At 37.5% G+C, this 27,113-nt stretch overlaps 1 protein-coding gene across 2 annotated transcripts in view; it reads right to left on the bottom strand.

The window, feature by feature from the left end:
- Positions 1–427: 427 nt before the first annotated feature.
- The window catches only part of LOC123776436 (zinc-regulated GTPase metalloprotein activator 1B), a 51,182-nt gene continuing 24,496 nt past the window's right edge, over positions 428–27,113 (bottom strand). The window contains exons 7-15 of one of the 2 annotated variants that reach the window (XM_045772396.2): positions 23,284–23,330; positions 21,226–21,312; positions 18,613–18,657; positions 12,844–12,900; positions 9,264–9,315; positions 3,975–4,043; positions 3,808–3,873; positions 1,120–1,249; positions 428–742 (exon numbers count right to left, since the gene is read on the bottom strand). In XM_045772396.2, coding sequence (XP_045628352.1) covers positions 636–742; positions 1,120–1,249; positions 3,808–3,873; positions 3,975–4,043; positions 9,264–9,315; positions 12,844–12,900; positions 18,613–18,657; positions 21,226–21,312; positions 23,284–23,330 — 660 coding nt within the window. In that variant the 3' untranslated portion in view covers positions 428–635. The remainder of the gene's footprint in view (positions 743–1,119; positions 1,250–3,807; positions 3,874–3,974; positions 4,044–9,263; positions 9,316–12,843; positions 12,901–18,612; positions 18,658–21,225; positions 21,313–23,283; positions 23,331–27,113) is intronic. The other variant, XM_045772397.2, reaches the window with a different exon arrangement.

Raw genomic sequence — 27,113 nt, 5'->3', positions numbered from 1 at the left:
ATATTGTTTTTAAATGATTTTTGTTAGTAACAATAAAATTGTATCTATGCAATCAGCGCAGTTCTAAGGGAAAATGACAATGTGAACGTAAGTTTTATCATTATGACTATGAATAACTTCCATGGGTGAAAAATTCAGCATATGTAAATCCCAAAGCCAATTCTGACAGATACTTTTGTGAAACATTTATTTAAAAAAAAAACCCAAACTGGGTGCCTGCGTGGCTCAGTCGGTAGAGTGTCCACCTCTTGATTTCGACTCAAGTCATGATCTCAGGGTCGTGGGATCAAGCCCCATGTCTGGCTCCGTGCTGAGCATGGAGCCTGCTTAGGATTCTTTCTCTCCCTCTCCCTCTCCCTCTGTCCCTCCTCCACTCGCACACCTCCCACACACTCGCTCTCAAAAAAACAAAACAAAAAACAAACACTTCAGAGGACATATTTTATTGTATGAATGTCAAATGTTTTATGTACTTATTTACTACATTTTATGTGTTCCATAAAACAAACACTATTTTAAAGGACACTGGAATTCATAACAGAAGTACTGCAAAGAATAGATGCGTGAAATACACCCAGTAGGAAACTTATTCCCGACTTATCACCCAATCCCTCTGATAAGAAATGCTTCTATTATTACGGGCAAACTTGATCTTCTTTGAAATGTGTTGTCCACCGCTTTTCTGTTTCCATTACAGTAGCTATAAATAGTTGTCTAAGGATCTCTTTATCTAAATTCCTGCCTGCAAACAGAATAAAATACGGTGTGATTATACAATCCTTATTAAAATGATACAGTTTGCCTATCAATTCCAAATCATTAACGACTTGATAATTTTCAGAAATTTACAAAAACCAAGTAATCAGTGATCCCTTCCCTTAACTTCCTATTTCAAGTTAAGTTCCTCAGAACCAAACTGACATTTTAATTACTTTTCTACATTTGAAGAGGAGTAAAATGCCTAACAAGTTCTTAGGAATGTTATCACATCATGAAGACAAATACATTAATCACAAGCTTAGTTAGGTTGACGAAAGGGGTTGAGATTGGTTAATTCTGGTTAAGTAGCATATTATGTCACTTTCAAATATATATTTTAGAAATGTAACTGTCACTTACCAATAAGAACCAATCGATTTGTTCTCTCGGTGTCATCGTTCCAGCTCAGTGTCGTCTCCTCCAGATCATAGAGCTCGTGGACACCCTGGACAATCACCTGTTTTGGTTTGTCTTTGATTGACACCAGCCCCTGCTCAGACGAGAGGGACCATCAGCCGCAGCTCAAATTTAAAGCAGAAACTGAGCATCAATGTTAATGGATTAATTATTCCAATTCCATTGTTTTTAAAATGTATTTAAATACACACCCATAAAGAAGATGCTGTTAAAATTACTTAAATCCAGTTATTTGTGCATTATAGAAATAGTTTCTTAAAGCCTCCAATTTTTAAAAAAGGTTTGTGTGCACAATGGTTTTTTTAAAAATAATCCCTTTTTCTAATGATAAAATGAATATATGTATTAAGATGTCCTTTCAGTGTTATGACAACCAAAAACTAAAACCACCAAATGATAACACAAGCATCATGGATGTTTCTACTTTAAGGATTTTACACCCGTTTCACAGTTTTAGTGGGAAAATTTGAGGAGTTAAAGGACTGGGGTGATAATTCTGACTGGGTTGCAACGAATGGTGCAGGGAATGATGGAATAAAGGAAAGGAAACACTGTCTGGATAAAGTTCATTTTTTATTGATTTGCAGAAATGAGAAACAAGTTATCTGATAAACTGGCCCCTGTGGGGATAAAGTAATTTCTCTGAAATAATGTTTGTTATACTTGTTATAAAATTAATATATATATGTTGCAGAATGGTAAGAGACAAACCACTCAAAGTCACTCACACCACATAAGCTTTGTGTGTTTTCAGTGCATTTATATATTTTAGGTGTATGTTCCTCTTGTTTTCCTTTGCCCACTTCTGTTTTCTGCTTTTTATTTTCCAGTTTTACTGATAAAATTGACATACAGTATTGTATTAGTTTAAGATGTAAAATATGATTTGATTTCTGTTTTTTAAAAAAGATTTTATTTATTCGAGAGAGAGAGAGATAGTAAGAGAGAGAGCAGGAGCAGGGGGGGAGAGGGAGAAGCAGAATTCCCGCAGAGCAGGGAGCCTGACGCAGGCTCGATCCCAGCACCCCAGGATCATGACCTGAGCCAAAATCAAGAGTTGGCAGCTTAACCAACTGAGCCAGCCAGGTGCCCTCATCTCTGCTTTTTTAAATTTGAATTTTAATATGTAATAACTCCTAGGAAAGAGTTATCTAAACTCAAATTTCTGTTATTTGTATAAAGACTTTGAAGTGTTAGCTGTTAGCTGAATGACCATTTTAAACATATTCATTATTATCATACTAACACTTCCTAGCCAGAAAAGAAGCAAGTCTATGAAGGTGAAGGCTGTGTTAGCCCAGATCTCAAAGTGTTGTTGCTTGAGAGGAAGGCCAAGGGAAGAATCAAAGAGAACAGACAACTGCAGAAAAATTCTCTTGCACCTAAGGACAAAATCCACACTGGGATGGTGCAGGATGAGCCACGGACTGTGTGTGGGGGTCTTGGTGGCAGCGTTTGTATACATGCCCCAAGGGCAGCTTTGCCGTAGCCACCCCCCATTCGGGAGCAGGGGATAAATGCAGCGTTGGAATGAAATAGAATCTGCCAGTTAGCATCACGGAATGTAGGTGGTGCTGCAGTCAGGAAAGCAGCAGCAGGATCACACTTAGTTCCTCTGGGTGGGAATGACGGGAACAGTCACCCATGTGGCTCTGAAGCCAATCCCAGGCAGAGCCAGCACAGGGAGGGAAGAAATCTAAACCGAAATGGTCTGTTGATTGTCTCTACCTTTGCCATTCTAGTGAGCCCAGGAAGTCAGCTGCTAACTGGAAAATGTACCTACTAACAGTAAGAATAACAAATAGTAATAATAAAAATTGTATGCACACTTCTGGAAACATGGGAGCAGACAAATGACTGCTGACTGGTCAAACACACAACTAGAACCACTGCCCCCTGGAAAAAACACCTTCCATGACATAAATACCCAAATGCCAAGTAACATGAATGGGTTTCCAAATACAGAGCAAGAATTCTTCTAGTCTTCCCTAACTCTGTTTACAGTATGACAACTGTTTAGTGCCTGCTAAATGTGCCAGCCACACAGGTTCAGCTCCACCAAGATTTCTAATGTGATTTCTCCGTTAATGAAGCTCTCTTGGAAAATTAAACACAAAATGATGTTCAGGGGGCGCCTGGGTGGCGCAGTTAAGCGTCCCACACTTGATTTCAGTTCAGGATTGTGAGAGCGAGCCCCATGTGGGGCACTGGGCGCAGACCCTGCTTAAGATTCTCTGTCTCCTTCTCCCTCTGCCCCTCCCCACCATTCCCTTAAAAAAAAAAGACATTCATTCAGTTTTCCCTAACTGTCCAAGCTGAGTGCCAAGGAAAGGAGAGTTCCAGCAGCCAGATTACTGCTCAGAATACCTGGGAGGAGAGAAAAAGGGGTGATGGGCACATAGGTTGCTCTAGCTGCAACACTGAATGAAGCTATGCACATAAATCACTTTATGCAGTAACTTCCAAAGCATCTTTTCAGCAATGGAAATTAGAAAAATAAAAAGAGACAAAAGTTATTTGTACTAAAACCAGCGCTTGTGTTTAAAACCGAAAGCGGTTTTATGTAACAGTCAAGAAAGGAAAGAGCCTTTGTCCCAAAGTATGAAAGAAAGTGTAGACGGTACCCCGCACCTTTAGCCGTATGACCTCCATGCAGTCACTGTCCTTGTTCCGCACATTCTTCTCCCACAGAAGATTCTGTATCAAGTGACATATTTAATAAGACCAACCACTGCTGCCAGCAACAACCACGTAACACAACAGGTGGTAAATCACGATCAGTTAAATACTGCGTTCACCTGAATAAATACATTCAGACTTTCTTCCTTTGCATTTCCTCGTACTTCAAATGTCACCGTAATAATGCTCTATAAGTCAAGAGAGACAATCAACCATGATTTTTTTATAGTAATGTCGGCATAGTTTTAGAATGTCAGTATATTTTATAGTAACGTCAGTATATTTTAAGACAAGAAGTAAGGAACACATTCATGAACATGTATACTGCCACCCATATTTGGTCTTTTTCACTATCTCGCTGAGTTCTGGTAGCAGCAATTCCATTTTCTGTATTGTGCAGAGGTGATCAGTGGGTCAGTATTTAAACAGAGAAACTTTCATGACAGTTGATGGTTTAATTCATCCTTTCCAGGACCCTCAGATTGAGCGGGAGGGTATTATCTACAGTGTACCAACTATGTACCGAGCCAGCGACTCTTGCCCAGGTCACTTCATTTCATCTTTTCATTTACTCGTGACAACAATTCTGTGGAATAAAGAGAATTATTTTCTCTTTGTAAACTGGGGGGAATAAGGCTCAGAAAAATTAAACTACTTAGCGCTGGGAGTAAAACTCAAATGCAAAAGTGTAATTCTGCTCTCTGGGAAAAAATATAAAGGAAAAATTCAGTTTATCCCTAACCAAGTATGTGCCAAAGGAGAAGAGTATCTGGAGATGAGAACAATAGTATAATGTCACCTTTGGTTTGAGAAAGCTGACATCATTTAGAATGTTAACTCTGAGATTTATTTTTTCTCCTGCTCCTGATAAGTCTCTCACTGTCCACTCTAAGGAACCAGAGGCCCAAGATTTCCTGCAGCTGGTCACATAACTAAAATCCAAAGCACCATTTGCTCCCGTGACCAAAATTTCAACTTAATGATGAAAATACACAAGGGTTAAGTGTAAGATGATGAAAACACAAATCCCACCCTGGATAATTAGGATAAGATGCTCCACCAAGCTTTAAAACAAAAAACACAGTAAAGCACGGCTTTGCATAATTTCCTACAACTGCAAATATTAATAGCAATTTTATTCACCAAGCACACAGGCTTACAGCAGAAAATATGAAAAGACCAAATTGTTTTTTAGCTAAACATAGAGGATCGCTAAAGGTAAGTACTGAAGACCAATCTAAGGACAAAATATACTGACATTTAGTCTCTACTCTTGCTGGTAATGGGAAAAGCAAAAAACACTTTCTTGCTAAATATGAGACATGAAAGCCAACTAAAATTGACTTTAAAATGTCAGATTTTTAAAAGTACTTATTCTGTCACAATAGCCAAGAGACGAAACAAAATAATACTAACAGATGAATGGACAAAGAAAATGTAGTATCACAGTATAGTATAAAAATATGGTATGTTAATGAACCATTATTCACTTTTAAAGAAAAGGAAATTCTGCCACGTGCCACAATATGGATGAGCCTTGAGGACATCATGCTAAGTGAAATAAGCTGGTCACAGAAGGACAAATACTGCATGATTCCACTATACGAGGTATCCAAGCAGTCAAAATTACAGAAATAGAAAGCAGAATAGTGGCTGCCTGGCTGGGAGGTGAGGGAAATGGGGAGCTGCAGTTTGATGAATATAGTTTCAGTCACGCAAGATGAAAAAGGTCTAGAGATTGGCTGCACAACAGCCCCCAGACAGGATCAGCTAATGACACTGTACCACATACTTAAAAATTTGTCAAGAGGGTAGATCACATGTGTTTACCATAATTTTTTTAAAGTACTTATTTTTAAATCTAAATAAACACACTCTGCTTTTAAACTATTTGCTTTATAAGTTTAATAGTATTCTGCATTTAAAGTTTTCTTTCCCCCTTAAAGCAATCACTACAAATAATACCTAAAAATCCATATCAAAATGTATAGCAAATCATGTAACATATCAAAATACATAGCAAAAAGGTTGCTAAATGAAACATAATTTGTCATTTTCAAAAGACAGCAGCAATTCAACCTTCAAATGAACCGCTTAAAATGTATTTTATTCAAGTTGGATAACTTGGCTTTCAATATTGGAAAGGTCTCAACACGGAACTCAAAACTGCTTTATTCTAGCTGCAAGAATGGGAATGACTACTGCTTTTGGCAGGTTAGCGATACGACAGTATTTCTAACTCTAATTTGAGATAAAAAGGGTTTAAAAAATTACGACAATACATCAGGGGGCTCAAGGAGATACACATTTTAGAACTGGATGTTTTTCTGTACCAATAAACTCTCCTCACAGCAGACAAACCTTAAAGATGAAATCCACAAATTCCCAGCGCAGAGAATGAGGGTCACAACTCCTAATTCCTAATTTAATAAACTATGCACAGACTGCCATTTGGGTTTTCTCATCTTCTCACTCTTCAACCTCAGTTCTTCCTTATAAGGAAGGAACAAGGTATCCATGAAAGAGAGAGAGCTGTATTACAGATGATTCAGGGATAAAACCTTAATAACATACCTACTACGTCACCTATTTCAGATTTTTCCCCCAGTTTTTGTTTTGAATCTAAAATTAACTCTCCTTTTCCCAGACACAGAAAGAAGCAGAAAACCAAAGCAATCATTCAGGAAAGTAAAATAAGGTACTGTCCCTAAAATAAAATTTAGGAATAACTCCAAAATTTTAGTTTTCTGGTCTGTTTTTTATTCAACATCTCAGGTTATTTCCCTTGGTGTTCTACTCCTTGGCAAACAATATCTAATATGCAATAACTTCTGCATATTTTCTTCGTCTGGAAAACTGAGCCCATTAACATGCTCAACCCCAAATGTGAAGCTCTTCATGAGTCATTTCTACTGTGATAGCCTGCCACCAGGTATGAAGCTGAAAGTCTGGCATCTTTCTCCAAATCAGTGTGCCTTCCAGGTTTCTCTACACCGAGGTCCCTCCAGTCAATCAGGCCTGTTTCCCATCACTTCTCCCGTCTTACTGCCCCAGCATCGGGCAGTAAGTCTATTCCAGCAAGTCTACCTGTGAATCAGCCCTCGATTTATCCCATTTCCATCCCCCCCATGAGCCACACAGTCCAGGCCCTTGTCACAGGGTATCTTCCTGCTTGGTCTCCTGCTATCAGCTCCAACCCAGCTCACCTGACACTGTAGGACAGCACAGTGTGAGTTCTGCTTGCCCTGCACGTCGAAGCCCAACACCTTAGTTCAGGATTCAATTACCAAGCATCCACCAATACTTCTACACTACAGTCTTCCTCTTCTAGAGCATTCTCACGTTCCCACTTTTCAACACCTAGATTGTTCTTTCCCTTACTTCTTCAGTCAAATGAAAACCTCCTAGTTGAAGGCTACGTTTTGATGTCTTACTCAGAATAGCAGTTGCATCTTTGCAAAGAACATTGCTAATTGGAAAGAGAAGCAAGGGAACTTTCTTAACAATTCTGGAAATCTTCTGTATCTGGATCTAAGAGAGAATTACATAGATATGTGTCCATGTGTGCAGATGGACCAATACATAAACACAAATATATGTAAAGACACACTGACCTGTACGCTAAAAACTTGTATGCTTTATTGTACATTTAAAAAAACACAACTATCTTTCACGAAAACTCAGACCCACTAAACCAAAGGAGACCATCATTCCTCTGAGTCCCATAGCCCTTTGTCTGCAGTATTATATTCTGCCCATTCTTATATACCTACAGCAGGAAAGTACATCAGAATCTCCCGTAGAGCCTTAAAAAAAATAGACATGCCCTATTTACTGGTGAAATGACACACTGTCTGGGATTTGCCTTAATATACTCCAGCAAGGGTAATGGGCACTTGCAGTTTTATTAAACTATTCTACTTTCAAGTATATTTGAAATTTTCCATTTGAAAAACACTGCAGGAAAAGAAGCGTTGGGAAGACAGGAAATAAAATCAGTAAAATGTTGACAGCCATTGCCAACTGGGTTCCTTTTGCTATTCTCTGTACTTTTGTGTCTTTGGGAATTTCCATAATAAAATGTTAAAAATGTACCTAACACATTAATTTGCACATACCGAAGCCCCACTCCTGGAGATATGAAGGACGGGGGACTACTGAGCATCCAATTTTTTTTAAATGTTCCACAGGTGACTCTGATGTTTCCCATTTGAGAATCACAGCTTTTCATTCTTGTAACAAATATTCACTGAGCTGCCACCACATACCGTGCCCTGTGCGAAGCACTGAGGAATCTACACTTAAGGTGTGTACAGACAAGGAAAAAGCATTTCAACCCAAACTATAAGGCATTGTAAATGCCATGGCAGGGGTATGTGAAGATACCGTAGGTACAGATACTGGCCGTTATAAAGGTTCTTGAAACCGACTACTACATTCTTCATCTTTTACATGGCTCCTAGTATGATGTCCCTCACCTGGAAAGTCAGTATGAACACGCTTCCGGTTCATCTTCAGGACTACTGCTGAGTATTGTAAACAGTTGGTTTTTCCCAAAAATTCTACCACCATGAGAGAACTGTATTTCTCTCATTCACTCATTTTAAAAACATGCGAAGATGAATATTTTATGAAGTTTCGAGAGGGCAAGTGCCAGGAACACGGTTGTACGGGTCCCCATAAATAAAAGCCAAAATGAAGACAAACGAACAAGTGGTCCCATCACGGCGAGTAACGCTTCAAAGAGTGAGTGACGGTTTCCAGACAGAGGAGGGAAGACGGTACACGGCTCACTCACATGCCCCCTTGCTCTCACCATGTTTCAAAAGAAGAAAGAAGTTCCCCAAAACCTCCACCATCTATGACTTGCTTAAAAGAAAGACTGGTACAGTGAAAACATGTTTTGTTTGTTCCTAGTATTGTCAACATTTCCCTCAGCAATTAGTTTTAGAGCACCTAAATGAAGGACCCCTTAGGGAGTTCAAATTTACAGTGTTATCTGCAGGTGAAACGTCAATTTTCATTTAAATAAGCCATAGATGCTTTCACCAGACTTTCCCTTAATCTGTTAGTTCAACATAGCTAAAAATAGGCTGCATATAGAACCCCCAGGCTGCTTTCAAGCAGTGATTCCCATTGGAAGAACTGATCAAAATATTCTGTGTGACCTGTTGAATGGAGAAGCTAGAAAGCATGATTTCTTAAGAGTCTAAAGAACTCTGGTTTAATGAATTCCTATTATGCATTAAGAAGCTAGATGAGATTACCTCAAAAGCATCCAAATTCTGAAAATTATCAACACAGTTCAAAAACACTTTTTTAAATCAATACTCAAATAAAACAGTCCTAACAGAACCAACTTATTTTTTTTAAATGCTTAAAAATTTTTTTTAAGACTTTTTTTTTACCTGATCAAGGTGAGGTTGTGTTGTTGGCACATGCTGAAGTTTTTTCTGCAAACTAAAAACAACTGATTATAAATTCGGAGATCAATATACTTTTGATTTAACCCTATATGTTACTTAGAGATACAGAGCTAAAAAAAGAAGAGCGTTTCCACAACTCAATCTATTACACAGTTCCAATTTTACATGCTGTTTACACATTCTAATAGAGAAAAGCTAACAGACTGTTTAAAGATGTTTCCTAACGATGTGTACGCATTCAACAAACAAGCAAACAGACCTGTGGTTGCCAGAGCGGAGGTGGATGGGAGACGGGTGAAATGGGTGAAAGGGACTAAGAAGTAAAATAAATAAGTCAAAGATGAAAAGTACAGCACAGGGAATATAGTAAATAATACTACAGTAACGTTGTATAGTGAAAGCAGGAAGTGGTGACCACACTTATGAAGGTGAGCACTGAGTAAGATACATAATTCTCAACTCACTATGTTGTACTCCTGAAAATAAAACACTGTATGTTATACTTCAGTAAAAAATGTACACACATTCACACGCATACATATACACACGATACAGAAAAAGAACTAATCTTTAGTGACACTATTTTGTGTGGTTAAATATGTCAGCAGATTTCTTTTTATTTCCAACAGATCAATTACCGGCCTAGAAAAATATACATGAGCATTTTACTACTGCTCCAAATTTCATCAACTTGTCCCATGCTTCCTAATGTGAGAATAAGGCTAGTACCTAAAGAACGTTAGAAGGGTATATGTTTTCCTTTATCAATGTTTTCCCTTAAACATATCTACTTATTAAGAAATAAGTAGTATCTGAAATATAAGCCTTCTATATAGTCAGTTGCCAGTGACTGCGAGAAAACAAAAAGAATCCTAAAAATGTACTGTTCTGATATGAAAAAGAGCAAGAAGATCAATATGGCACAACCAATTACAACCTTAACAAGTGTAGCGTACATTTGGACACTGACGGGGGTAGGCTGGGAGGAGGAAAAAGACTTAAAACCTTGCAGATGTTTTGCTTTGCAGAACAGTGAGGGGTAAATTAGTAACAGGGAGTTTAGAAAAGAGAAAAGGATTGTAGGAACTGTTGGAGGGAAATGAGCCTCACTGGAGGGGGTCTTAGTAGAGAAAATGTCAAATTAAATCCTTGCCAGCTGGTTGCCCAGGAAAGGATTCTCCATTTTTGCAACTGAGCACAGTGAAGAGTTATGTGCAGGCCTGAGCCACAGAAAGGGCATCACATTAAATAGCTACTTCTTTAAGTGTCACTAATGCATTATCACTGTTCTTAAGCAAGTGTGGAATGAGATTACCTTAGAAATGTTTGAAAAAAATCACACGTTCTTTCCTTATGTTCAATATTTAATGTTGTTAAAAATAACTGCCAACAATTTGTGCAACAGAAGAAAAAGTTTTCCTCAACCCTCTTAGGTGCGTGGCTGGGCGTGAAAATTAGATTGACAAACACAGATTAACAGGAGAAAAGGGTACAAGTTTATTAATGTAAGTTGTTTTTTTAAAAAAGACTTATTTATCTTAGAGAGAGAAAGAAAAAGGGCGCAGTGGGGAGGGGCAGAGGGAGAGGGAGAGAGAATCCCAAGCGGATTCTCCACTGAGCACAGAGCCTAACACAGGGCTCAATCCCAGGATCCTGAGATAATGACCTGAGCAGAAACCAAGAATCAGACACTTAACAGACTGAGCCAGTCGGACACTCCTATTATCATAAATTTTATGTGACACAAGAGCCTTTATAAAGAAATGAAGAACCACAGAAATGGTTAAACCCGATCGTTTTTATGCTATGTTTGATGAAGAGTGGAAGGTTGTAGAAAGAAACAATAGGACAGAGTACGAAACAAGTGTAGTAAACTGGGAGGTACTCAGAGAGGCCTGTTTCTTCAGATTCCTCCATGTGTACCTTCGTCCATTCAGAGATATGGATGCTCCTTTCCTCTGGGCACAGGGAGGGTACCTCTCACACGAGGCTTTTATAACTCAACCATTTCGGAAATGCGAGAAAATGTTTCCAAATCATATAACTGATGAGGGGGTAATACCTAGAATACATTAAAAAAAACTCCTCTAGCTCAGCCACAAACCACAACAAACCACGGGATTAAAAAATGGACCAAGTATTTGCATAAGCATTTCTCCAAAGATGATCTACAAATGGCCACTAAGACACGAAAAGATGGTCGTGATCTCTAACCGTTAGAGAAATGCAGAGCACAAGCACAAGGAGCTGCCACCTCACACCCATGAGGATGGCTATTACCGAAACCAACTGGAAATACCAAGTGCTGGCAAGTCCACAGAGAGAGCGGACGCCCGTGCACTGCTGGCGGGAAGTTAAAATGGTGCCGCTGCTGTGGAAAACAGTATGGCGTGCCTCAAAATATTAAAAAGTGAAAGCAGGAATTGTGAAGAGACATTTGCACACCCATGTCATAGCAGCATTGTTCACAACACCCAAGAGGTGGAAGCAACCCAAATGTTCATCAATGGATGAATGGATAAACAAAATGTGGGACATACATATGATGGGATATTATTTAGCATTAAAAGGAAAGAAATCCTGTCACATGCTACAACATGGATGAATCTTGAGGACTATGTGAAATAAGCCAGTTACAATAAGACAAACGCCATACATTTCCACTGGTATAATGTATTTAAAGTAGTCAAATTCTTTCTTTTTTTTTAAGATTTTATTTATTTATTTGAGAGAGAGAGAGAGAGAGTGAGAGTGAGCACGAATGGTGGAGAATGGTGGGGAGGGGCAGAGGGAGAGGGAGAAGCAGACTCCCCACCAAGCAGGGAGCCAGACGCGGGGCTCGATCCCAGAACCCCGAGATTATGACCTGAGCTGAAGGCAGACGCTTAACCGAGTGAGCCACCCAGGCGCCCATAAAGTAGGCAAATTCTTAAAAACAGATACTAGAATGGCGGTTACCAGGGGCTGTGGGGAGGGGAACACGGAGAGCTGTCATTCAACAGAGTTTCAGTTCTGCAAGATGAGAAAGTTCTGTAGATCTATTGCACAACAATGTGAATATACTTAACACTACTGAACTATACACTTAAAAACGGTTAAGAAGATTTAAAAAAAAAAAAGATACTGATGTCCAGGAAAGAAAGATACGTTCCTCTCCCCTATCAAAAGATTCCCTCCAGGGAAAGAAACAGGAAAGTGATCCATCACTTAGGAGAAAGGGGGAGTGTGTAGGAATACCCCAAGCTAAAATTTTTTATGTATTTCATCCATTTTTCTCATAGAAAGTATTACAGACAGTGGTTGGTGTAGAAATACTAATGATGAATCCGTAAAGTTAACTACCATTTATACTAAAATTTCTGTAGGAAAATGCATTGTGATTTCCAAACATCCAATTAATAAAACTTTCAAGAATATAATCATTAGGAATGATCCTGTACACCATAGGCATAACAAGAAGCTTAAATCAAGTGTGCAACTGTATAAATCATTCCTGTAACTTGTACAACCATGGAATAAAAAGTACATTACAATAAAAGCGAACAAAATATGGAAAACATACCTTATTCCAGAAAGACTGTCAAAGGCATGAAGATCTAATACATTAGAGAGATCAACTCTAAAAGGAAGAAATCCAATGTAAACAGTGGGAAGTTCTATGAAATATATCCAATTAATCAAGGGGGAAAAAAATCTCTTAAGACCCTTTTACCCAAAATGTAAACATACAGTTTAATCAATATATCATACTATTTTGGGAAACACATAAAAATGACAAGAACAAAACGCTCGTTGTAAAATTTTTAAATAGAATTTCTTCATATAATTCAAAAAACAGTGAATACTATAAATTCAAGGCAGAAAATCACTTGATTATTGCTTCAATAAGCTATATACACTTTTATTTATACTTTCAATTGTCTTTTCAATCATGGAAATTTATAAGCTTGATTTCAAATACATTTTTACAGCCAAAAAAAAAAAAAATCAATCAGTTATAGAACTGGAACTTTCCAAAGCAGCACTTCATTACTCAAAAGATGAACTGCGGGAAGTGGAGCAAAAGACCTAGCACAGTACAGAACCTCACTTTCAGAACGTCTGCATTTCTTCCTTTTTTTTTTTTTTAAATGATTTTATTTATTTATCAGAGATACAGACAGCACAAGCAGGGGGAGCGTCAGGCAAAGGGAGAAGCAGACTACCCCCTGAGCAGGGAGCCCGACCCAGGACTTGACCCCAGGCTCCCAGGATCATGCCCTGAGCTGAAGGCAGACGCTTAACCAACTGAGCCACCCAGAACACGTCTGTGTTTCTTTTACTTCACTTCCCTGCTTCCGTGATGTAACACGTAGTATTTTAAGAATACAAGGAGTCAAACAACTAACATATAGATGTTCACTTTACAACACTAATCTACATCCAAAGAATGTGGCTTATTTCCTTCAGACTGGGACTGCATAGACTGAAATATCCCAGTTAATGCTCTATCTGAATAAATATTATTTCCACGGGAATTATTTAGAGGTAATTGTGGCTTATTAGGAAAGCAGTGATTCAGATCAGAAGAGAGTATCATATCACAGACAGCATTCGTTTTGGTTTAAATACATATACAAAGACTAGGGAATGAGCTCCAATTTTTACATGAGCGTGTAAAACAGTAGAGGACAGTGATTTCTCTATAATCAAAGCTATGATGCAGGAACGTTTCAATAAAATGACAACAGTATGAATTTCAAAATTAGACTCCAGGAATTTGCCAAACATGTAAGTTCTCTTACAAAGAAAACAAAATTCAGTCAAATTCAAGATTTTTAAAAACATGCCAACATGTAAGCCAAACCACCTCTTCTAACTTAGGAGTGACCAGCTCTGCCAGCTTTGCTGATTCTCAACAGTCTGCCAAATACTCAGCCTGTGGCAACAATACTGTTTGATTAGGAGTACCTATCCCACACAAGGCAGACAAATTCCCATCTTACTAAAAGAGTCATACTCCAAAGTTACAGGTTAATAAACTATAACAACACTCAAATTCTGGACATTCTAGATGAAAAGAGTCAGGAAAATCATCAAAGAAGTAAATATTCCATTAAGAAATTTTTAAATATCATCTTACATAAGAGATCAAAGCCTTAACATTAAACATATTTCCATTGTCACTATGACAGCTGAGTAAATATTTGTACTGATACGTGACAAATGAATGAACTCCCCCAAGTTTATCATCTATACCTTAGGAAACAGCTAGTTTAAAAAGTACACCTGCCAATCGTCTGAATATCAAAATTGAGGCCCACTGTATGAATACCAAAAGTCAGTTTTGAAACACAAGTTTCTAAAATAAACAGTTTCACTCTGACAGTGTTCTTAAGAATCCACGTCACACATTTAGAAATAATTCTGCTTGATACCCAGAATCTTTTGATATATCCAAAATACACAGAATCAACACGAGATCTGTACAGGTTAAAATCAACAGAGAACAGAGCCCCACTGAGGCTACCTCAACCCAGCTGCTGTCCTTGCTCCTGCGGCAGAGCTGGGCATGTCGGGGGTGCCAGGGTGCATGCCTCTCTTCTCTGTACATGTGTGGAGGGGACTGGAATAGGGCTGGGGGAGCTCTGGTCTCCCACCTGGACCAGACTGGGGCTCTCTGCTGTGGGGACCACTGGGGGCGGGAGGCACTACGGCAGTGCTGGGAGGGGAGGGGGGGAAAAAAAACCTACAAAGAATAAAATTGTACCAGTCTCTCACTGCATCTCACCAGATTGTCAATGGAGAGTAAGACAGGAAAAGTCTAAGGTTCCAGATTAGAGTTACCAAGGACCTGCCCCAAATCTAGTACCACCATGGAAAATAAATTACTTCACTCGTCCAATTAGAAAACTAATTTCCACGGCATAAAATATATTTAATTTACAAATTTATAGACAAAAACATCAGATATTTCCAAAACAGTAATACAAAAAAATAAAAATAAAAAGACAAGTACCATCAATTTCTACGTGGTAGGGAGGGGAGTTCAGCTGCTGCCCCGGGGTTAGTGTCTATTAGTCATCTTTCCGAAGTTCAATGAGTCTCCTAAACAGGGGCCACCAGCCAATCCCAGGTCTACAAATTGTCAAACCCATCCAATAGCTAAGTCCTGAACTCTAGAACCAGATTTCTGAAGGTCTTCCCCAGTGGCACCTCAAATTCAGTATCTACAAAACTCAACTAAACACCTTTTACCAAATACCTGCTATCACTACCTCACCCGGAAGTTACTCCTCCTTCTGGTATTTTCTTCCATGCAGAACTGCACCATATTCAATCCTTCTACCAGGATTCGTACTACTTTTAAAAACTTTCACTGACTCTTGCTGCCCACAGAAAAAAAATCCAAAGCATATGTCACGGCATTCAAGATCCTTTGTGGAAAGTTCTCCATCTCTTCAGTCACACCTCTTTTTCTCTCTGCCACACACCATGTGCTCTAGCTGTTCTAAACTACTCACAGGTCCCTGGAGTACAAAATCTTCCTATGCCTTAAAAAAGCCACTGCTACTCTTGTTCATCTGGAAAAATCCTATTCACTCTTCAAGAGGTCAATAATCACCTTCTCACTCAAAATTTCCTGAATCTTCATCAAGAAGAGCTGAGATGGGTACTAAAGAGGGCACATGTGGTGATGAGCACTGGGTGTTATACAAAACTAATGAATTGTTCAACACTACATCAAAAACTAATGATGTATTACATGTTGGTTGGCTAATTGAACATAATAGAAAAAATAAAATTAAAAAAAAAGGAAGAGCTGAGTAGTTGTTCCTCTATGTCTTTGTTCTTATAGGACCCTACACAATTAATACTTCTGTTATACTAATAATATTTAATATATTGGGTTCTGCTTGTTTACTTCTGTCTCCCCCAAATGACTCATCACCTACCACAAAGGCAGAGTTTTTACCTTATCCATTGCTTAAATCCTCAACAAGCCAAGAGATGCCTAGCAACTAATAGAATGCCCAATAAATACTTTACTGAATTGATTAACTTATTATTGAACAACTGGATTTTAGTTTTTCTCTGTTCGGGCCTCTGAAATCTCTAAGATTAAAAAGGAGTCAGGAAGAGTTAAGAATGGCTGTTCCTCTAATCTCCCACTCCTACTTCTGAAGTTGATATGGCCCATTAGAACTTCCATTTGCCTCAGAGTGAACTTAAATCTTACCAATAAGACAATGTTGCACGTGATTCTTATTCCTCAACTTAAACACTCAAGGTAAGCCTTTTCTACATATGCTTACAGCAGTCTTATTATTATCAGTTTTACTACCATCTGTGTTTGTCAACCAAAAATGCTTGAAGCATCAAAATTTAAAAACAAAACAAAAAAAACACAGTAGGGGCGCCTGGGTGGCACAGCGGTTAGGCGTCTGCCTTCGGCTCAGGGCGTGATCCCGGCGTTATGGGATCGAGCCCCACATCAGGCTCCTCTGCTGGGAGCCTGCTTCTTCCTCTCCCACTCCCCCTGCTTGTGCTCCCTCTCTCGCTGGCTGTCTATCTCTGTCAAATAAATAAATAAAATCTCTAAAAAAAAAAAAAAAACACAGTAAAACAAAATTTCCATCAGTGATTTCAACCACTTTGTTAAAAACCAGATCTCTCGTTTCTAAACCAGAAAGCTCAAGTTGGTATGCCTCAAGGAATTGGGGGAAATATTTAATGTAAGATTCATGATCATGTAAGAATTCTACATGGAGGTCTGATCTTCACTGAAAAAGATCCTAATCCCACTTCAGCCCCCACAGCAAGTAAGTACTATTTCAGAAAGTCCCTAGATTCTCAGATACAATGGCAAACACAAGACACTGAAGAAACAGAAGAAAAAAGGAGAATTTATCCATTTGCTCATTCTTAATCACTGCATGTTTATTGTTCTATGATATAATAGAACTGTTAGAAATGTCATATAAACATCAAAATTGTTACACAACAATCTCTTCAAGATAAAACCTTTATGCAAGACATAACGGTCTAAAATGAAAACAAACAGAAAGAAAAACGAAGCAAGGTAAATCCAGGGGCCTGTAAAAACTGACCTGAGATGTTTGTAAATATGAACCAAATAAATGCTATTATAACGGAACCATGGCTATTTATGGATATGGTTTTTAAAAACTTATTTCAGCTTTATGTGGTCATCTGTGTGTCACTCTGTAATGAAGAGAAAATTTAAGGAGAAAGAAAATGGTAAAATGTAATAGAAAGAAGACCCATAACTGAGGAATGACTCTGGTATGAGTTAGATTACCAGAGATTTTCTACACTAGAATCTGAAATGCAGGGAGCGCATTTGGTGACGCTTGCAGAAGACTTACACTAAGGGCATTCTTCCGCCACCCCGGCCAGCAGATGAGTGGCTTCTGAGAACACATACCAAATTCCTTCCCCAGCTGCTCACATGCACACAGGCAGCTGCCACAGTCCCTGCCTCACGCTCAGGGCAGTCTGTCAGCACCTCTAATCTCTGCTGTAGCAGACAAGCCTCTCAGCTAAGACCTCTGCTGCACTTCCAAGTAAAGAATCTCTGAATTAAGGACTGGGTTGGCACCAGACCGCCAGCTGTGAGCCTCAGAGCTGCTGGCTGCATGTTGCTGGGTCTATGAGCTGCTGAACCATTCTTGCTAAAAAAGGAGCTTAACGACATATCCCTGTAAGAAATCTTCTGAAATCATAATGGCATTCATTGGAAAACAGAATTCAATCCAGAGAAATACATTTCACAGATGTTTCAAGAATATGTCTATTTTTATAAAGTAATGCACATCTGTATGAACAGAATAAAAAGAAGAACCTACAGGAAATGAAAATAAAGATATAAAAAAGGATGTGTTAGAAACTTAAAGGTTCCATCTATTTTTACATGACAGATTATTTTTGCAGCTATACAAAAAACTAGGAAGTTTTTTGAAAATATTAGAATGCCATTTAAGTACCTCAACCTAAGCTGAGATTCCTAATAATATACTTTTACAGTTTTCTATACTAGTTACTTTACTGAGTGGACAAAACCTCCTATGTTTTCTTCCTCATGAAACAAAAGCACAGTTACCCAGTCTTGCCATGGCTCTGTAGTCTCAGCTACAAGAAGAAGCAAACATATTAACCAAATATACCAAAATAATTTATAAAGAACATTCAAAACATTTTGGGATCCCATTTTTTAAAAATGCACATGTATCTTTCTTATAATAGAATCGAGCATATTTATCAATTACTTAATAATTATTATTAACTAAAATTATTTACTGTCAATATTAGTAATGGTTTTTAAAAGTACCTTGATCTTTGTGTTTCTAAAATTTTTCCCAGTCCATTTATTGATCTGAAATAAACATAAAAATGAAGAAAGGTAAAAAAGTGAATGTTAAACTTTTTTAAAGATTATAAAAGATATTATTTCTAAAACAGGAAATAAGCATATACAAATATATCTGGAGAAAAAAACAGAAAAGCAAAACTTACATTTTTTATAGCCTATTTTTTTTTCTAACCATAAATCACGTTTATTCCACGTAGGTATTAAAACATGACAGGCAAAAATCTACTGCACAACTGACAAACTAGGGGCTACTTTGTGAATTATAAAGAGACCCTTCACTTTAGAAAAAATGATTCATAAACAGCCAGTAATTCTAATGTTCTCAAAAATGAGTAGATAAATCAAGATTTTTACTGATACTCAATTTTCCACAAGCACACATTGTGTGCTATACACAGGCTAGAAATAAAAACCTAGTTGTGAGTGGCTTTGACCCTAGCCCGTCCTCAGTTTTCACAGTAACAGTAAGTCACACATCCACGTTCTTTCATAGAATAACCTCTTCATTCCCTAACTAGAATCTCTACCCACTCTGCTGGTCCTTCCCTTTCTGATACTAAGATAATGAAACAGGACTCCCTCTGTATGGCACCAAAAATACTTGTTAAATTCTTTCCAACATACTATATACCTCCTCTATTTACCTTTATACCTCCAATTCCATTGCCTTCAGCGTTACTTGCTTAATATATATGCCTTTTGTTCAAGCTTATTCTCATGAGTAAGGTTTCCCATCTACAATGATTCCAAGGCAAGTCTCTCTACCATTTCACAAAGTTCTTAATCTTTTCTGCTGAATATACTGTATAATCTGATGGCCACTTCCTCTCAGATATGTTCACCTTCTTCCAACTCCCCAAGTCTAATACCCAGTTAGTTGCAAGTCTGATGTACAATGGAAGGTCAAAATCCAAAGGGTCTGTAATTTATCAAAGCACTGTGTCCAAATTCTTTCCTGGTATTGCTGTACAGAGCAGGCTGGCAACAAGCTGGCTAACAGTCACTACTGCTGCTGTTAGAGACCCAGCTGAAAAAGTCAACATGGGGACAGAAAAGCCCAGTAGCAATAATCCTTCCTTTTACGCCAAACATGTTTGTTACGTGGATTTATGTTCTCCTTTCCAGCAATCAAAATGATGCAGAGGATTTTGAAAAGAGAAACAAAATTTAGGAGACCAGAGTCAAAGGGTAAAAAAAGTAATCTCCATTCACTGCGTTCATCTTTCTAGACTTTTCAAAAATATCAACCATTTTTCTATTTCTTTCCTATTTTTATTCATTGTAGCTTGAAATTACTATGTAAACCAGGAAAAAAAAATCTACACTCTAATAATGATAATAGTAGCTAACAGAGCACTTACTATGTGTCAGGCCCTGCGCATAGTTCACCTACACTGTCTCATGAACACTTAAACCAAACTTAATGAAGTAGGTATTATTTCCTGTTTTAGAGATGAGAACCAAAAAGAACACAGCAAGAAACAGAACAAGGAGTAGAATCCAATCAGATCCCAAAGTCCATCATCTTAAACACTATGCAGCACTACCACCTGCCCTCCAAATGGAGCCAGTATTACAGTTTTCTATAGTAAAGACTCAAAGGATATTAACATTAAAATAAAACAAAATATGCTGAAAAATATGAATTTCTTTCTTCTTCAATCATTCATCACTGCAGCCAATCTCCTCATGATCCTGACCTTTATTGATTCAACTTATAACATACTATATGAACTGGTACTGACAGAATCAAAATCCGATGTCAGCAGATTACATGCATTAAAGATGACTAATAATAAAAGCTATTGAATGTTTCTTTGTAGATGGCATTTATTAATTTAGGTCTTAAAAAATAATTCAAAGTCCCTGAACTCTAATCTCATTCGAAAAGTCAAAATAACAGTTGAATCATTTAGCATATATTTGAGTACCATTCATACTGTCCTATGTTGACCAGCCTTGGCCATGGACACTGAAGACATTAAAGCAAGCCGGGAGACAGGCATGGTTGATGACAGTCAAGAAAGACAAAGTCAGTGAGGGTTCAGGGCAAGGAGACCACCTGAGTCAGGGGAGATTTCACAGAGGAGCGAGCGAGAAAAGGAGGCGCCAGGACAACTCTACAGAATGGATAAAATTGCTTAAGAAAAAAAAAGAAAGCAAAGAAAAACAGAGACAAGGAAGGAATTCAAGGATTGGCAGAGTGAGAGTGAGAACACGTAAGAGTAAAGAAAGGATCTGGCAAAACACATCCATGGGAAAGTAAGTCGTCCTGAGTAAAGTTAGAGAACTTCCTGTAGAGAAAGAGGCAAAGAGAAGACAGGAAAAGGAGGATGAGGTCCGAAGACCCTGAATATCAGTCTAAGAATTCTCACTACCTTCCGTAAGAAATGGGGAATGATTTTATGTGTTACTATTTACATAGCAGTCAATTAGGCATCAACAAATGATTCCAGAATGGTACCTGAAGCAGGTCAACTTGAACCTTAAGTTTCTACAGGGTAATATAGGAAAAATATTTTGTATAGTACACTTTGGATCTGTAGGTAGTTAACACTTAAAACTTCATACCTAATGGCTGTTCTTACTTTGCTTAAATCCTCTTCTGAAACCAAGTCTGTTTTATTAATGATGATGATATCTGCCAAAGCAACTTGCCTAAATTAGCAAAGAAAGAACAGATGTCAAAAGAGAAATTTTAAGAAATTAAAAATAGAAACATTTCCTTCAGATCAAATAGCTTTAAGAACTATATAGTACTCTATATGGTAACTGATTTTACTCCTATTTATCATTCTTCAAATAGTAAAAATAAATTGCATCCATCACTATATAAATTCAGATTTCACATGTATTCATTCAAAAAATATTTACTAAGTGCTCTCATTGCTTCTCTGAAACTACAAAGATAAATCTCAAAAGTTCAATCAAGGATCATTTTCAACTCATAATTTTCTTTGTAAAGAAATGCATAAAATTCAGATATTCAATACGGTAAAAATATGGACAGTCTACTGACTAAAATATTCCATGTTATATGGAATTTTTAAAGAAAACAAACTAACATGAACACTGAACAGTTTTTTTAAAACTACACTTCAGAAGATACATCAGGATCATGAACAAGTATCTTCCTCATCACTACAAATAAGTATTTTCTCTGTAAAACAGATACACAGACATGCAAGTTAAAGAATGCTATTCTGTCCCATTGACAGAATGCTAGATAACAAAATAGCTTACTATAAATAGAAGTCCTATTTTCTATTAACAGGAGTAGTAGAGCTAAGGATTCTTTAAATTTTCCTCAATTCTTCTGGAAATTTTAATCACTAGGCTATTTATTCCTAATTCTAGTTTTATGCTACCTGAAGATATAGCCAATTATTTCAAAAGACATAGCCAAATTCTCAAAAATAAATTAACTTTAATTTACTGAAAAAGCAAGTTTCAACAGTATGTACATCATAATCCCATTTTTATTTAAGTAAGTGTTCTATGAATAAAGATTTAATGTGGACATCTCAAAATATAAACAGTTACTATCTTTAAATTGGAGGCCTTCTACGTTTAACTTTATTTTTTGGTTTTTTTTAAGATTTATTTATTTGAGAGAGAGAGCATGAGTTGGGGGAAGGGGCAGAGGTACAGGGTGAGAGAGAGAGAGAGAGAGGGAGAGAGGCAGACTCCCCGCTGAGTGCAGAGCCTGCCGCTGGGCTCCATCTCACACCCAGAAAACGTGACCTGAGCCAAAATCAAGCCACTTAACTGAATGAGCTACCCAGGTGCCCCATCTTTATTGTGGCTTTTATGACACAGCTATTTTCTATTTGGCCTATTTACATTTTCTATAATAAATATATTTTATTAAGGAAAAAATTTAAAATGTTTAAGTTCAGTCTAATCTGAATCATACCTACATACCCAATGCAGTGTTCAGGCAGGATTGTAGCACCACAAAGCACCATAGTCCAAAATGAGAGGAAGCCAACTGCTTGCTTGCAGTCTATTATTTATGTCTGGATGATCCTTAGCAAATCTCAGGGAGACTCCCCCTTAACCCCAGCAGAAGACTTAGCAACTGTGGTTTATCCCAAAGCCTTTTTCCCCCATTAGAAGAATATGCTTAGAGTAGGCAAAGTGATTTAAGTATTTCTAAGTCTAAAGACAACCCAATTAGGAACATAAAGGTATTAAACAAAAAAAAATGTTCTAAATGCCAATTAAAACTATTTCCATATTTCCTCCTCTTGTGTTCTGAATAACAGTGAATATACGAATCAAATTAATTACTGCTGAAGAAGGCAGTAAGTGAACCAACTCTTTTCTTCATCATCCTCTTGAATCCCAAAGAAATCATGTAAGAACAAGAAAAGTTTTTAAATGTTCACTGCTCCCAAGCGCCTCTCGAAGAACTGCTATACCCAACACTCATTTTATGATATATATAAAAGTTTTATATAAAATTTTAGTTATCAGACCATTATAAATAGAAATGATTCAATTACAGGGAAAAAAGAAAAATTTTCCTTGACTATGTTTTTTCATTTCTCACTTTGGTTTTGGTTTTCATAATAATTTTCCCTTTCCGATTAACCAGTAATCAATATATACTTTAAATATAAATACCTAGAAGCTTCATTGATAAGGCCATCCGGTTTTTCTTCTTCTAAATGCTAAACAAAAACAAAGTTTGAAAAAAGTTACTGTGGGAGAACACAAATGCTAATGTCAACACAAAGAATTTTACTTTGGCGACTCCTTTCTTGCTTCCAATATAGATTTCAACAAGTTCTATTACTGAATACACAAATGCAGAAGTAATTTTTCTAACTGAAAGCATTTTATTCCCCATTTGTAATTGTTTTCCTACAGTGAAACTGTAGTTTTTTGGGGGAAGGGACAGGACTAAAATTCTGTCTCCTTGACATCTCCTCCTTTTTCTTAAAAGGAAAACCCTCCAGATTTAAATAATGTCAATAAAAACAAACAGCATTACAATTCAAATTATAAGCCTTTTCTTTTTCACAAAACTGTTTTTGTTCTAAATATTCATTATTACTTATATGTAAAAGAGATAAATGCTGAAAGAGACTTTCTCAAAATCTAATACACTTCCATCCATTCCGGTTGCACACTCCACTTCCCTCCCCAGCATCACACACAATATAGACTCAGTGCTGAGCCCTTCCTATTCCCTTGAAACAAGCTGTGGGAAGGCCACAGCCCCAATTCCAGCCTAGGAGCAGGTGGTCATTTAGAGAAACCCACACTTAAGTGATCTGGCCCCTCAGTGCAACTGTTTACTTTGCTGACCTCTCCAAAGTCAAACTAGCTCCAAAAAAATATTGTGACACTGACTTAGGGGCCCACAAGGCAGCTTTCATCTCTCTGGAAGCAGTTATTATTTTTCCATAATTCTACTTAAATCCCTAAAGGCATCAATGCCATAAGGTTCATGTCTGCAAAACATTCCACCTTCATCACTTTAACCTTCAAGAGATGCTCTCTGTCACAAGAAAAAGCGGCCTACTGAGGGCAATTTGATTACATTAATATTCTTTGTATTTAAATCAAACTTCACAATTCTTAAATCATTTTACATACATTATCTCATTTAGCCTTCATAAGAATTAGAGGAAATGGCTATTCTCATTTTATAAAAGAAGAAACTAAATCTAATACTGTCACAGGATACTCTTTTATAGGGGTATTTTTCAAAAACTGAAAACATGTTCAATATAAGTAAAATGATCATATAATTTTAAAAACTTGTGAATGAAAGCTTTTTTGTTACATAAAATCAATCTTGGATACAGATGTTACCTAAATGTTAACAATCACGTAAGAGTATTCTCATAGAGATTAATTAAAAATTACATTCAAAATTTTATTATTATTATTAGAGTATTATATCAAAAACTTTCTTGCCAAAAGAAGAAGTTCACTATCTTTGCTAATTATTCTTGGCCTGAGGCTACTGCAAACCCTATTATTATGTCCCGTAGAGAATATGGCTGATACCATCCTGGAAATAGTACCTGGCACCAGGCTCAACAAATAATTTGTTGAATGAATTCCAGTTAACACCCCTATTTGTTGAAAAAGTGGATGTTATTATTTGAAATATTCTATATAATGTGCAGCAATAAATCCCCTTCTATTCAGCAGTATATCTATTCACTAACGATGTATTTTTAGCAAGGTATCTGTTTGAAAGATCCTGAAATATTTCAGGATTTGAAAATTTGAAATATTTTTCAAAATAGTGTATTGTTGACCTTTTGGAAGCTTTATTTACATATGAATTTGGGGCTATCTGGCTGTCAGTTTGTGGGGTATAAAAAAAGATATGGCAGGGGGCGCCTGGGTGGCACAGCGGTTAAGCGTCTGCTTTCGGCTCAGGGCGTGATCCCGGCGTTATGGGATCGAGCCCCACATCAGGCTCTTCTGCTGTGAGCCTGCTTCTTCCTCTCCCACTCCCCCTGCTTGTGTTCCCTCTCTCGCTGGCTGTCTCTATCTCTGTCAAATAAATAAATAAAATCTTTAAAAAAAAAAAAAAAAAGATATGGCAGGAAAATTAGATATTTTGTTTTTGAATTTCCATATCTAAATGGAACTAACAGTAGTTTCACAAACCCATGTTTTTAACACATTTACTTCTCCAGAAGATTAGAAATCTACACTCAAAGCTAACTGGGAAAAACCAACATTTTACTAACTTCAGGCAGTCAAGAAGTACCAAATATAAAAACACTTTAAAATCCCCCAAATAGGGGCGCCTGGGTGGCACAGCGGTTGGGCGTCTGCCTTCGGCTCAGGGCGTGATCCCGGCGTTATGGGATCGAGCCCCACATCAGGCTCCTCTGCTACGAGCCTGCTTCTTCCTCTCCCACTCCCCCTGCTTGTGTTCCCTCTCTCGCTGGCTGTCTCTATCCTGTCGAATAAATAAATAAAATCTTTAAAAAAATAAATAAATAAATAAAATCCCCCAAATAAAAATAAGCAATATGTACAATTCTATTACAGATAAGGCATGCAATAATCACATATAATTATAGAAAAAGAGATAAAAGCCCTGTTCTATGCATTTTTGAAGACCATACAAACATAAAGAAATAATAAATGCACACCAGCATTGATTTTCTCTGGGTATCAGCCCAATATTTATTTCCCTTATCCAACTTCCTACCTCCCCAAGTCAAACTCTGCAAAAAGACCAGTTGTCTTTTAGTCAAAGGGACATTCTCCAATACTGGTTACTCAGTTGGATAACTTCCATTTATAAAGTTAAAAAATGGGAATTTTGATATTCTACCCGTACAGGCAAGGAAGGAAAACATCTGCAAATTTTTTTTCAAAAATTTTAGTGTGTGTATGTGTGTGTGAGAGAATGTATACATATGCCCAAAGGATTCCTCATCTCTGCTGAAAGACTATAGCTTTTGCTTATATATTGAAAAAGACCAAAATGATTTTGGTATTAATTAACCCAACACTTCCCAAAAGTCAAGGTTCAACCCTCCAACCCAGCACAGAGTAAGAAAGAAAGAAACCCTGTGAAATAACATCACAGTAGACCTGACTTCAATAAGGGCTATCAGGTATCCCCTTCTGCAGAAACAGAAATAAGTTGGACCGAAAAGAAGAGAGAAAGATACGGGGGAAAACGCCGTTGTTGACCAAAATGGAAAGAAATCTAGTGTCAAAGATGTCAGACGACATTTTTAAAAAGCAGCAGCAGCTCTCTCTTCTTAACGGACTGGTTATAGATCTGACGCTATTTCAGCTGTTAGAAAACGATTATTGCATAAAGTCAGTCTATTTATTTTTCCAGTCTTTTCCAAGCCAAACTGTTTTCTGACTGAATTGTTTCAACAGCTAGTGCAATATAACAGAAGAGCCAAAAAGAAACCTCTCACTTGACCTTTCCTGTGTAACTTCATCCACCGATTCTATTGCATTAAATGCTGTCACGTTTGTAGAACTGAAAAGAACAATGTTGGCAGCCTGGGTGTCAAGTCCTGAGAATAGAAAGCTGTCATTTGAAGTTGTCCAATTCTTTGCCCGTGATTAAAAAATGAATATTTCAGATCAATGGGTGACAATCCCATTAGAGTGATAGCCCATGATATCAATTACCACTTCAGTTTCAATTTGGCTGCCTGGCCACAGGGTACCATTTCTCAGCTTTACTTGTGATGGGCTGGCTCTGTGAAGCATGACACCCTTAAATTGCTGCCCATTATCCAAGTGTCATTACTTGTACTGCCTCAGAATTCTCTGAATCACAAGCAGCTACTGGGGTCAAGCTTTGCAACCAGAGGAATTGGACAAGTGGGCAAATTCTTTATATAAAGGAAAAGTTATTTATCTGGCATCTGACTTAGAAAATCTAAAGTTTCCATTATCCTGACAGTATGTCAGTTTTGTGTAGGTATATTGATTTAATAATTTAA

Source organism: Ursus americanus, chromosome 34, assembly GCF_024610735.1.
Source record: "Ursus americanus isolate L20-20 chromosome 34, mUrsAme1.1.p, whole genome shotgun sequence".
Classification (NCBI taxonomy): domain Eukaryota; kingdom Metazoa; phylum Chordata; class Mammalia; order Carnivora; family Ursidae; genus Ursus; species Ursus americanus.
This window is presented reverse-complemented; position numbering and strand designations above follow the sequence as displayed.